Here is a 12,343-nt window from a genome sequence, read left to right as displayed (position 1 = left end):
TTAGCTGTTGCGAAATAATAAATTAAATTTTTAAATTACAATACTTGTTATTTAATTATCATACGTCAGTGTGATAAATTTTAAATTTAATATTTTATAATTAATGTCATTAAATTATTTTATTATTATCAATTAAAAATTAAAGGGGAAATTATTTATTAATAAAAATATTAATGAAATTTAATTATTATAAAATTTATTTTTTAAAAATTTAATGTTTGTGACGTACAAATATATATATAAATATATAGTTATATAAGAAGGCTGGTAACCGGGCAATTTACTCTACAATAATTTTAAATAAAAAAAAATTAAACCCTTTAATAAAAAATTATACTATTGTAATACAAACGAGTGCCTGATTTAAATAAAAAAAAAAATTATTTTAGGTTTGCCGCACATATTTAACGCAACGCACACAGGTGACGATACAAACGACCACGTATTTTATTTATAACAAAACTTGCAATTTATTAAATAAGATAATAATTGACATGATGGAATTTCTAAGCAGTTATCTCGCAATACTGGTTAATTAAATCTGTATAAAATTTACTACACATTTAATTTAATTATAGATGAAAATATAATTTGATATAAATTGGGGTTTTAATGGATAATTAGACAAATGCAGAATTAGTTTAATGACAAGTAAATAATTTTAAAATATGCACTTGGAATGTAAAGAGATAAAATAAAAATAATAATAAATAGATAAAATACGTTTGCATGTAATCGATGGAAGATTAAATGATCATTAATCGCAGTAGGATTTGTAAATAATTATTAAATAAATACGACTGTGTAAAAATTTTTAGCATCTTTTAAAACGATTTTCATTCGTTCTACGATACATTTATGTATATTAATTAGTATTTAATAATGACGACAGGAGTACCGTGGGAAAAAAATTTTTAAAAAACGGCTCCATATCCAAAAGTTTCCGTCGAATTCACGCAAATAGACGCTTTGGTTTCTATGGGGTTTTCGATCCATTCGAGTGAATTATATGAAAACTTCCGGATAAGGTGATTCAAAACTTCAAAATGTGACACAATGACGAATTTCACATTAAACTTCTGAAAATGCAAAGAAAAAAAAGATTGACTTAGGAGAGCTTCAGAAATTCTCTATGGAAGAGAAAGATGTAACTTTTGGTTGACAAATATCTGGTTGAACCAGAGGAGCAATTTTACTGCCATTTGCGTTCATAAACTCTGGAGAAGCTACATGTAGTATCGGATTTATACTTATATCAAAAACCAGATTCCTATATCAATTTCCCATAAAGAAATCCATATATCCGTTCCTATATGGAAATCCAGGTACTCCGGATTTTATAGAAATTACTTACATAGAAGCCCAGATTCCCATATGAATTTCCCATGAATAAATCCATATTCCTACATGGGAATCCAGGTACGCACAATTTTCTATATAAATTTCCCATATGGGAATCCAGATCAAATGGTTTCCTTTTATTCTCATATAAATCCATACACTTCTATATTAATTCCTATGGATTTTACTTTTCTCTATAGATTTCTATGGGTTCCCATGCAATCCCACATGGATTTTTTTTACGGGAAGTCAATCATTAATTTTTTATTTGAATTTAAAGTTTGGAAAAAGTTCGTCGTGTGATGTTTTGAAGCTTCGAACAGTCAACGTTTTTTTTCACGGGGTATGTGAATAGTAACTTTGATTGTAAAAAAAAAGAAAAAAAATATTTACAATATAAATGCATATATTTATGGTAATTAATAATTTGATAAACGCTTGTACAACTGGCGTCTTTAAATAAATCTCGTCATAGTTCGTAAAGAAAAATATAAATAATAATAATAATAATAAAATTTCCGAGATAGTGTCGTTGCACAAATAAATCAAAGGAGTATTTTAAAATATAAATATAAATAATAATAATTATAATAAAGTATAATTAAGAATGGCAATGCAGAATATTATTTAAATAAGTAATTAATAATAAATAAAATAATTAATAATGTTCGTTGAATGAACACGAAGTGTTGTTGTGTTGTTGTTGCTGTTATTATTGTCGAAACTGTGTCAAATTAAAATATAAGGGTTTCGAGCATTTTACGCGTGTAAAATTTACTACCTTTTATTATTAAGGAACAAAAATGTAATTAAATAGTATAATTATTTTAATAAGTTTTTTTTTATTTCATCAAGTAATATAATTTCTAATATTTTACATACCAATGTACATGACGCATTTCAAGATGCGCAATCATCAAGGATCTTGCTGATAATTTTAATTCAAAAATTTGTTTTTTAAATTAACGCCATAGATAGCAGAAAATACGCATTCGCATACACGTCAGAACTGTTTGTCATTTCGTAATACTTATTATGCTAGATGATAATTTATCATTATTTGGCAACTTGTGCTGCTTTTTTAGCCTTAATGAGTTCAACGAGTTCCTGAAAACACAAAATAGTCATTAGAAGATAGTATATTATAATCAGTAATAATAATAAACACTTACTTTGTAGCGTCTCATACATTCTTTTTTAGTTCTAGAGGGAATACAACCGGCTATATGATCCCACCTTTCAGGACCAGTGACGTTAGAATAAGTCTTAAGTGCTTGCTCCAAGAGTTTCTGTTCGGCCGGCGTCCATGGTTGCTGTGATTTTTGTTCCTGAGTCTTCGCCTCACTCGTCGTACCATTAGTAACAGGCGGATCCAGTCGCTCAGTAACAGCAGGCATTCTTTCGTCAATGGCATCCTTGCTTTTTTTCTCCGCAATAAAATTATCAAACGCTTTTTTGTTGGCCTGCTCCTTCAAACTTGACTTACTGAAGTCAGTTGACTGCAAATCTTTGGCCTTAGCCAAAACCTCTTTAGCGTCACGAGTGGTCCCATTACACGAGTGTTGATTAATAAAATTAGCAACTACATCCCACCGTTGACTTGTACCAGCGGGAAAGAGATTCACAGCCTTAATTAACAGTTGGAGATCGTGCTCTGTCCATGGCACCAAGTGTGCCTTGACCTGCTTTTCCAGAACGTTATTCCTCGAATCCGATGCTTGATTACTGATACCAGCGCGACGCTCAGCTTCCATTTTACTTTCAGTCATACCGACAATCCTCAGAAAAGCTTCGCGACCGCCCGTCTGTAATTCTTTTATCGCTTCTTCCAACTGATTCAATTTAAATAATTCACAAATCTTCTCAACATTTTCCATGTGTTTTATACTTTCAGTCGGATTCTCTGCAAAGTATTCCCGGGATTTACAAAGATCTCTCAGAGCTTTACGTTCCTTTTTCAAAGCTTTCTTCATAACTTCACGCTCTTGTTTAGCAGCCTCCTGTCTCGCCTTTTCCTCTGACTCACGTTTCTCCCTTTCCACGCGTTCACGTTCAGCAGTTTCTCTAGCCAATCTTTCTTCCTCCTGCTGACGCGCTTTAGCAGCCTCCTGTTTCGCGCGTTTCACAGCCGTCTTTTTATCTTTATCCTCCTGCTGGAATTTTTTAATCCGCGGGTCCTGTGAATAGGCTATATCAACCAACGAACGTATTCTCTGCATCTCTTCCTTCTTTCGTTTAGCTCGGGTGGCTTTATTCTTCCTCTCAATCCACCTTCTCGTATCACGGTCCTGTCCCGACTCTTTTTCCTCTTCATCCAAGTACGAGTACTCTCGCCACGAGTCAAAGTCATACCAGAATGAATAAAAGTGTTCTACTTTATTTCTTGGAGTATCTAGATCACCAAGCTGAGGTACCGGTTGCTTAACAGACCAACGAGCATTCACTCTAAAGGCTGGACCCATTGTCTTAAAGAAATTATTCTTCGCATCCTTCTCGTCCGGAATACTGTCATCGAAGTCAGGATCAGCGCTATCGTAGCTACGTCTCTTGGCTGGGTTTCCCAACGTCTCCCACGCACGAGTTATGCAAGTAAAATAATCATCATCTGCTCGCACTTCTTCGCCCATCGCTTTGCGTTTATCCGGGTGATGTTTCAGTATTTTTTGTTTGTCTAAAAATAATTACAATTCAATTAATCAACGAGCACTTCTTCAAACAGGTCATCAATAAAAATTTTCATTGCAATTTATCAAATATTATTTTTAAATTTCAGTCACGTGATCAAAAACTTTAATGAAAGTCGCAGCCATTGTAAAAAATAAAATAAAGTAACTAAATTTCCAGTCTTTTTAATTGATTTTCAAAAATATGAGTTCTGTAGTATTTAAATAAAAAAATAATTATCAGCAGATACATACATGCTTGTTTGATAAGATCTTCACTGGCTTCATGTCGGAAGTTTTTGATACCAAGGACAGCATAGTGGTCCTGATTTTTCCAGTCCTTGGGATCTAACGATCGCAAATAAACTAGATCATCCTCAATCTGATTAGAAAAATCTTTTTCCTCGTCATCAGAAGATTCTGGAGTTTGATTGTTGATCGAATTCTTCTCGAATCGCGTTGTTAGTCGCGTGTGTGCTATCGCATGCAACACCACGGATCCAGCAACATGTACGTCGTGTTTCCGGAGAGCTGGAGTAATTAAAAATAAAATAATAAATATAATGAGTAAATTTAAAATTACGTCAATAGAAAATTGACATCTCAAAGGTAAATGTGAAATTAAACAAACCACATAACCTCTCGTGAACCATAAGAATTGTAATTTATACTCACGTGAAATTGTATTGTAAATAATACAATCATGATTTTGATTATTCTCCACCATCGTCATCTTGGTACAGATCTTTATTCCACAGTTTAATTTATTTAATTTATAATTTTAAATTTAAAAGTTATTTTCTATTGAAAAATTTATCTCACGGCTCAACGTGAACGCAAGCGAACGGCACAAAAACGTGTTTGCCAAAATTTTATTTTCAATGCAGATTTTACGCATGCGCACTTATCTTTGTGCTGATTCGTCATTTATTTTCCCTCTCTTCAATGAAAATTAAATTATTATAATTTAAAATTTATTTTCCATAAATGATGAAAATTTCAGATTTAAAAAAATGATTTTTCAAAAAGTACTCAGATAAAAAAATTTTTTAAATTTAAAAAAAAAATTCCGCTTTAAATGAGTGAGTCAACATGTGACCGGAAGAAAATAGAAAATACCGGAAGTAAGTGACAGTAGCGCACTCTACGCATTATTTTATTTCACCAGTTACTTGTACCTCAGCAAGGTTATGTATATCCTGTTTGACTAAATGATTGGTTCGGGTATTTCCGGTTCGTCTGTCACCTTCATCAAATTATTCAAGGGCACATCTCACATTCTTTAAACTCCGCTGCACTCAGTGAAAGTTTCAAATTTGAATTTTTAGTTCAATAATTAAAGTGAATTTTTTAAATGACAGTAAAGTTGGCGGGCACCTGTCAATTTTTAAATTGAAAAATAATAAAATGAGAAGTTTTTTCCATCTTGGGAGCTCAGTTAGACTCCGTATCTTATTGAAAATTTGAAATTTAAATTTCGCGGCAAATTCCTGGCACCTGTTACCGCGCATTGGGAGTGCGCTGACGGGCGCGCATGCGTTTAAATTGATTGAGTAGAGAACCCAAAACCCGAGTGTGATTATTTTCATAGTTTCATTATAGAGTAGAGTAGTTGTCTGTGATGGAGTGATATGTTGTACGGTATTTAACGCGTTGCATCTTTATTATTTATTTTTCCTGTGCTTTGTGTGTGGATTAATAAAAACCTTGTCCAATCACACAATATTATTAATATTTATTTAAACAATATAATTTTATAATTATTTATAATTTCGCCACTAACAGACGTATTTTATTATTAAATAAAATTCCCTCGTGTTAATAACAAGTAAACAAGTATAAGTATGTATATATAAAGTGAGAAAAAAAATAAGAATTACAATAAAAATAAAATAAATATATTTTACAAGACGTATATTATCCAGATACAATTAAATTTTAAAAACCAGCAACACGTTTTTTTACCTCTTATTATATATAACCTATTATATATCAAGAACGAGAAATAGAAACATCGAGACCGTGATTTGTGTTTGTTTACTAGCTCAGTAAAATTCATTATTTATTAATTATTATTGCAGTAAAAATTTAAAAATATTTACATTTTAAATGCGCGCAGTTTTTATATTTACTGATTATCAGTTTAAATAATTTATTATTTTTTTTTTACTTAAATATTTACATGCAAGTAAATGCTTTGTGCAGTATAACCTAACGACGCGAACAAAAGGAATCATCAGTAACCATGTTTTCGGATGTTTGATATTTAAATATTATATATTTTTTATCTCATTGGTATGTTGTCATATTATTTATTATTACATTCTTGTATAATCCATTTATTTATTTTTATTTTTGTTCTTTTTTTTCAATTACTCTGGGGTAGGTTCAGAAATTCACTCTCTGGAAGAAAAAATTAAAATTTTTGCTTTTACTCATATCCGGTTGCCAGAGGAACAATTTCATTACCTGAATCTGGTCATTAACTCTAGAGAAGGAGAAGGAAGTATGTGGCATTCTGTAGTTCCTTTGGTTTTACCTAAACTACGTGGCTAGCCGCTTGCTTACCTGGAAAACCTTTTTCTTAATCTCCAGAGAGTTCTTCTGAACTGGCCTCAGTTGTAAGCCGGAAGTATTTGTGACTCATTATAAGTAATTACTGATAATTACATTTTTTCCCAATAGGGAGATCAGTGGACCATCAAACGAAATAAAGACAACAAAAAATAACCATGTGGTCGTCGCAGGGAAATGTTAATAGCTCGTATAATAATTCAGCAACAAGTACAGCAGCAACTACAGCCACAACGTCGCCAAATTCACGATCACTTGGTATGACCTCGGCGATAAGTGTCGCTGAACCAAAGCCTAGTGACTTAGCACGGACTAATGAGTTGAGAGAAGCACTTAAACCTTACAATGTATTTGAATCTGAGGAGGAATTAAATCATCGAATGGAAATTCTTAGTAAATTAAACGCACTAGTGAAACAGTGGATCAAGGAAACGAGTGTTGCGAGAAACATGCCCTCAAATATTGCTGAGAATGTTGGCGGTAAAATATATACATTTGGGTCTTACAGACTGGGAGTCCATCATAAAGGTGCTGATATTGATGCACTGTGTGTTGTACCTCGTCATATATATAGATCAGATTATTTCACATCATTTTTTGATTTACTTAAGCAACAAAAAGAAGTCACTGATTTAAGAGCCGTCGAGGAAGCTTTTGTACCGGTTATTAAAATGAATTTTGATGGTATTGAAATTGATATGTTGTTTGCTAAGTTAGCGCTCAAGGAAATACCTGACACGATGGTAATTATATATATCTACATATTTATATATCGGCTGATTAATTTTAAAACCCAGTAAAAATATTAAAATGGTCATTTGTCTGGTCTTTAGCTGTCGTAAAAATTAAAAGAAAGTAAGAGATTATATATCTGATCTTTACTGGGTTGATAAATTGCGCAGCTGATTTATTTAAATGATAAATACAAATTTAAATATTGATAATTTATGTTTATTATTTTACTTTTTATAGGATTTAAGAGACGATATGTTACTGAAAAATTTAGATCAGAAATGTGTGAGAAGTCTTAACGGTTGTCGAGTTACAGATGAAATTCTACGGCTAGTTCCTAATATAGAAAACTTTAGATTAGCGCTTCGCGCTATTAAATTATGGGCGAAACGTATGTTTATTTATTTTATTAAATTAAATACTAAATACTTATAGTAGAATTACATTTTTTTTTTTTTTTTTTTTTTTTAATCTAGGACATGGAATTTACAGTAATGTGCTAGGATATCTTGGTGGAGTATCTTGGGCGATGCTGGTTGCAAGAACGTGTCAATTATACCCCAACGCAGTAGCAGCAACACTTATCGAAAAGTTTTTCCTGGTATTTTCCCGATGGAAGTGGCCACAGCCAGTATTGCTAAAGCAACCTGACAATGTCAATTTGGGTTTCCCAGTATGGGATCCAAGGGTAAGTTTGACAGAAGAGGATAATCTCCAAATTATATTTATTTTTTTTACTTAACTATTTTTATACTAAACAGGTCAATGTAGCAGATCGGTATCACTTGATGCCCATCATAACTCCCGCGTATCCTCAGCAAAACTCGACATTCAATGTCTCCGCGTCGACAAGAACGATAATGCAAGAAGCGTTTGAATCCGGCCTCTCAGCGACTGAGGAAATAATAATGGGCAAAGCATCGTGGGATAAATTATTTGAACCACCAAATTTCTTTTGCAAATACAAACACTACATTGTTCTGCTGGCAAGAAGTGCCAGCGCAGAAGATCAGCTCGAGTGGTGCGGACTCGTTGAATCTAAAATACGTCACTTAATAGGTAAAACTTTTTATTTAATTAACAATTACAAATATATGATATCTATATATGTATATATTATCAGATTATCAACTTATTAAAATATTTATTCATTGCGTTAATCATTCTAATATTCGACGGATGCTACACTGGCAAATTCTAATAATTTTAAACAGGTACATTAGAGAGGAATCAACACATTACGCTGGCACACGTCAACCCAGAAGGATTTCCGCCTTTGAGTACTGAAGAAAGTCGTTTTTGTTCAATGTGGTTTATTGGATTACTCTTCGCAAAGTGTGAAAATTTAAACGTCGATCTCACATACGACATCAAATCATTTGTTGACTCAAGTAAATTTTTTTTTCCTTCATTTTATTTTGATTAAATTTTTTTTGACTTAATCACGAGACTTTAATTACCAATGAATAATTTTTAGTTGAGAAGCAAGCCGAGCAGCTGAGTATGCTGAAAGCAGGTATGTGGATAGAAGCTAAACACGTCAAGCGGAAGGATTTGCACAATTATGTTACGCCAAAACTATTGAAACGTGAAAGAAAGGTAAGTTTAAATAAAATAAGTCTGTTAAAATTTAAATTACAAACAAAAGCAGTACAACCTGTAACGTATTCAGGCATTGTCGCAGATATCCGGTGCTAGGAATGGTAACGTAAGTGGAAATCTCGGCACAACATCACCAAGAAATCAAGAGATTGCTAAGAAACGCCGCTCGGATCCTAACGCCGACTTGGATGGGAAAAAACGACGCGTTGTTGAGGGCGAGCAACCAATGTCTCAAGTAAAATTATCAGATAAATGAATTATATATTAGTAGAGTAGTTGCATTAAGTAATCAATCGGGATGATTTAAATATTTTGAACGTCTCAGGGCGATGATAGCAGCTCACTCGTAGTAGACGGTTGTGATGACAGTAATTCTGGGTTCAGTTTGGACGAATACAAACAGAATTTAACAACTGGAAAGGATGTAAGGAATTGTTAATGTTAATAATTCGTAGTTATTAGTATACTTTGTCGAATAAAATGTCTCAGGAAACATCAAACTCGGGGACAACAACGTCGACATCTTCAGCAGCAACTGCGGCTGCAACAAAGCCACCAGTTGTCCAAGAAGTGTGCACTTGACCACAATGTGACTCCCGCATTCCCACAGACCGTCGTCAATCTACGGATTCTCGTCCAGGTTATTTAGACTATAAACCATCACTTTCAAGCCACTGTCCACTGCCCACTTTATAAACTCCCGAAAAAGAAAAAAAAGAAAGAAAAAATTAAGAAAAATAATTTGGTAACACGGTTTAAAAATAGAGTAAAGTCTTTTTTTAAACGTACGTTAATTAGATTGCCGATTGTTCATCGACCGAATCACATTTTATCAACCTGGTAAGTTGTAATGTAACAAGTCGATGCAACAGTCGATTATATAATCGAGACACTGACACTGGAGACATCCATCGAGATTAATGTGTCCAATTAATATTTGAATCTATATATAAATATATATATATATATTTTTTTTTCTTTTTATTTTATTTAAAAATCAGTGAAATAACGAAATTTTTTTTTTCTTTTTTTACTCTTTAATATTAATTATAATTAATTACAATACTTTAATATACTTCCAAATATCTTAAGTATGGAAGTACGTATATTTTATTTATGTTAACAGAGACGTAATTTACCACAGCAAATCGTGAAGTTGAAGACTAAAAAATTAAAAAAAAGTATATCAACTATAAATATTTGAATTATTTATAATTATTTTTTTTATAATTCTTTTGTAGTCATTTCCAAAGTAATGATTAAACTCCTGTAGATAATTATACTTTTAAAAGTAACATTGTTCATCTCACATTAAATTTTTTTAAAAAATCAACTCTCAATCATACTGTAAAAAATAATTAGCCTGACAAAGTATTCGCTCGGACATTACTCATCTATAAATAAATAAATCATTGTACGGACTAAGTATCAAAGTATAAAATCATGAAGAATAAATATTTAAATATTTAAAATTAACTACATACTTATGATATAATGCACATTAAATTAGCGTTAACATAAATGTATCATCTTATTAGATTAGATCACTAGTTAAATAACTTCATTTTGACGTAGACAAATAATAATTATTATAAATGTCTAGATAAATTGACATGATTGTAATAAATCTTTGGACATGACTACGAAGATACGTTTAGTCTAAGAAACTAATTTAAATTATTACTTATTGTTTCTTCAGCATAATAAATACAACTGGAAAAAAAGGATTTTAATATTCTTGGTTACGGTCATAATTCAATGTACATATTTAATATTATTATTATTATTATTATTATTATTATTATTATTATTATTATTATTATTAATGTACGAGATTAATTATCTCGAGGAATCGTATAAACCTTCACGACAGTGGACGTTTTTGCGTCAATATGTATATTTAATTTTTAGATAATTATATAAACTGATCAATTGATGGCTGGGAAAGTTCGGCGGATCTTAATTAAATAAACGTAAAAAATTTTTAACTTAAATAAACAATTAATGACTATTATAATTACTATTATATAATCTTAGGATAGATATTGGATTTGAAATAAATGGTAGCAATGAAGCTACGGAGCCGAACCTTCCAGCATCACTGGCCAATATTTATGGGAATTATGATTCTGACGATAATAATTATGTGTCCATTAGATAAAGTATTTCAGTGGACAATGAGGAATTTTTGTTGTCGATCGTAATGCCAATTAAAATGCTCGTTTTATATATTATTATTAAAAATTAAATAAATATCCGGTTTAAGACTAGACTGTACTGGGCTTATTACTGATAATATAACACTGTATACTTCATGTATCTTTCATCAATAAAGTGGAAATAAATTTTCTTTCACTACCACCAATTTTATGTTTTATTTCTTTCAATTTATATATTTTTATTTATAAGTCAGGATTAAGTAAAAGATTAGAAATTCTTTAAATAAAAAGTTCAACTGGAGATCGAAGGTTTTACACCCGATGAAAAGAATGTTCCTTCTACACATTGATGGGGATTCTTGTCCTTATTTTCCTTGGAAAAAATCATTCTTGGTACATAATCGGATACGTTTACTCGATAATGTTCGTCGGCATCTGGCGTACGAGACACAAGACACTTTTGTCTCGGAGATCCGGAATTCGCCTGAAGAAATTCTTCCTCATTCTGCTGAGTGATGCAGCCTGCTGAGCACCAACAATCACTCACGAAATCTTTGCTTCGCTTAAACATCCAGTCGCTCTTAAACAATTTCTCTGAATATAAAATCCTCCAGGTGATCACAATAAACCCACCTGACCTTACGTTCATTCGATTACTCTTTCAGTATTAATAAAAGAATCAATATTTATCACGCAAATCTGTGCCTGCTCTATCGTCTATATCTTCGCCACTCCAAATATATAAAGTAAAGAAAATTTATTTACTGAAATATGAAATAATTTTTTTAAAAAAATCTTAACTCAGTAAAAAAAATTAATTATCAATTTATTCAACAAAAAATTTCATAGTTAATTAATTTAATTAATAAGTCATAGAAAGATAAATTTTAAATTAATTTTTATAAAAATCTAGTCATAGAAAAAACCCATGCCAGGATTGTGGTGTAACTTTCTAATAAGGTCATGAAGCGTGAGAAGTCATCCCAAAATAAAAATTTTGTCCCGCATATGGTAGATCTTTTACATGAAGAAACCCAAGAAAAAAAAAGCTGCGAGCACTTGACATCATAGTAGCATCGGACACCGGTGTCTCTCCTCGTCTGGGTACACATATCTATACACATATATACATATACATATATATATATATAGCTGGAGACACTTGATTTATTTGAATCCATTATATTTTTTTGACACCCATCTCTGTGCGGAAGATGGTCGAGGCCACGGGCCATCTGGTTCTCGAGGACACTAGACAAAGTCTCCATCGTA

The 12,343-nt window shown here is 31.8% G+C and overlaps 2 protein-coding genes across 7 annotated transcripts; one reads left to right on the top strand and one right to left on the bottom strand.

The window, feature by feature from the left end:
* Positions 1 to 2,162: 2,162 nt before the first annotated feature.
* LOC103575531 (dnaJ homolog subfamily C member 2) lies at positions 2,163 to 4,927 on the bottom strand. The gene is made up of 4 exons (XM_008555366.3): positions 4,680 to 4,927; positions 4,260 to 4,535; positions 2,514 to 4,012; positions 2,163 to 2,448 (listed from the first exon to the last, which is right to left on the bottom strand). The coding sequence occupies exons 1-4, from the start codon at positions 4,735 to 4,737 to the stop codon at positions 2,398 to 2,400; spliced, it is 1,884 nt and encodes a 627-aa protein (XP_008553588.1). The 5' UTR covers positions 4,738 to 4,927; the 3' UTR covers positions 2,163 to 2,397.
* LOC103575504 (poly(A) polymerase type 3) lies at positions 4,528 to 11,278 on the top strand. 6 transcript variants are annotated; one of them, XM_014443599.2, is made up of 11 exons: positions 5,567 to 5,846; positions 6,210 to 6,299; positions 6,690 to 7,321; positions 7,551 to 7,701; positions 7,787 to 7,998; positions 8,072 to 8,369; positions 8,525 to 8,701; positions 8,788 to 8,909; positions 8,995 to 9,147; positions 9,238 to 9,336; positions 9,402 to 11,278. In XM_014443599.2, exons 3-11 carry the CDS (start codon positions 6,737 to 6,739, stop codon positions 9,492 to 9,494), a joined length of 1,890 nt encoding a protein of 629 aa, XP_014299085.1. In that variant the 5' UTR covers positions 5,567 to 5,846; positions 6,210 to 6,299; positions 6,690 to 6,736; the 3' UTR covers positions 9,495 to 11,278. The 6 variants fall into 6 exon arrangements, with proteins under 6 accessions (XP_014299080.1, XP_014299085.1, XP_014299071.1 ...); XM_014443585.2 differs by having other exon boundaries at positions 8,983 to 9,147; XM_014443588.2 differs by having other exon boundaries at positions 5,584 to 5,645; positions 8,983 to 9,147.
* The last annotated feature ends 1,065 nt before the right edge of the window (positions 11,279 to 12,343 follow it).

Source organism: Microplitis demolitor, chromosome 7 (assembly GCF_026212275.2).
Source record: "Microplitis demolitor isolate Queensland-Clemson2020A chromosome 7, iyMicDemo2.1a, whole genome shotgun sequence".
In the NCBI taxonomy this organism is placed as follows: domain Eukaryota; kingdom Metazoa; phylum Arthropoda; class Insecta; order Hymenoptera; family Braconidae; genus Microplitis; species Microplitis demolitor.
The sequence above is the reverse complement of the archived record's forward strand: the minus strand, read 5'-3'. Positions and strand labels throughout refer to the sequence as shown.

Coding starts and splice junctions, on each gene's coding strand:
- LOC103575531 (XM_008555366.3), bottom strand. CDS start 4,737: ATGACGATGGTGGAGAATAATCAAAATCATGATTGTATTATTTACAAT. Junction 4,013..4,259: donor AGATCTTATCAAACAAGCAT/GTATGTATCTGC, acceptor AATTATTTTTAG/ACAAACAAAAAATACTGAAA. Junction 2,449..2,513: donor AATGTATGAGACGCTACAAA/GTAAGTGTTTAT, acceptor TTGTGTTTTCAG/GAACTCGTTGAACTCATTAA.
- LOC103575504 (XM_014443594.2), top strand. CDS start 6,737: ATGTGGTCGTCGCAGGGAAATGTTAATAGCTCGTATAATAATTCAGCA. Junction 7,999..8,071: donor TCCCAGTATGGGATCCAAGG/GTAAGTTTGACA, acceptor TATACTAAACAG/GTCAATGTAGCAGATCGGTA. Junction 8,370..8,524: donor TAAAATACGTCACTTAATAG/GTAAAACTTTTT, acceptor AATTTTAAACAG/GTACATTAGAGAGGAATCAA.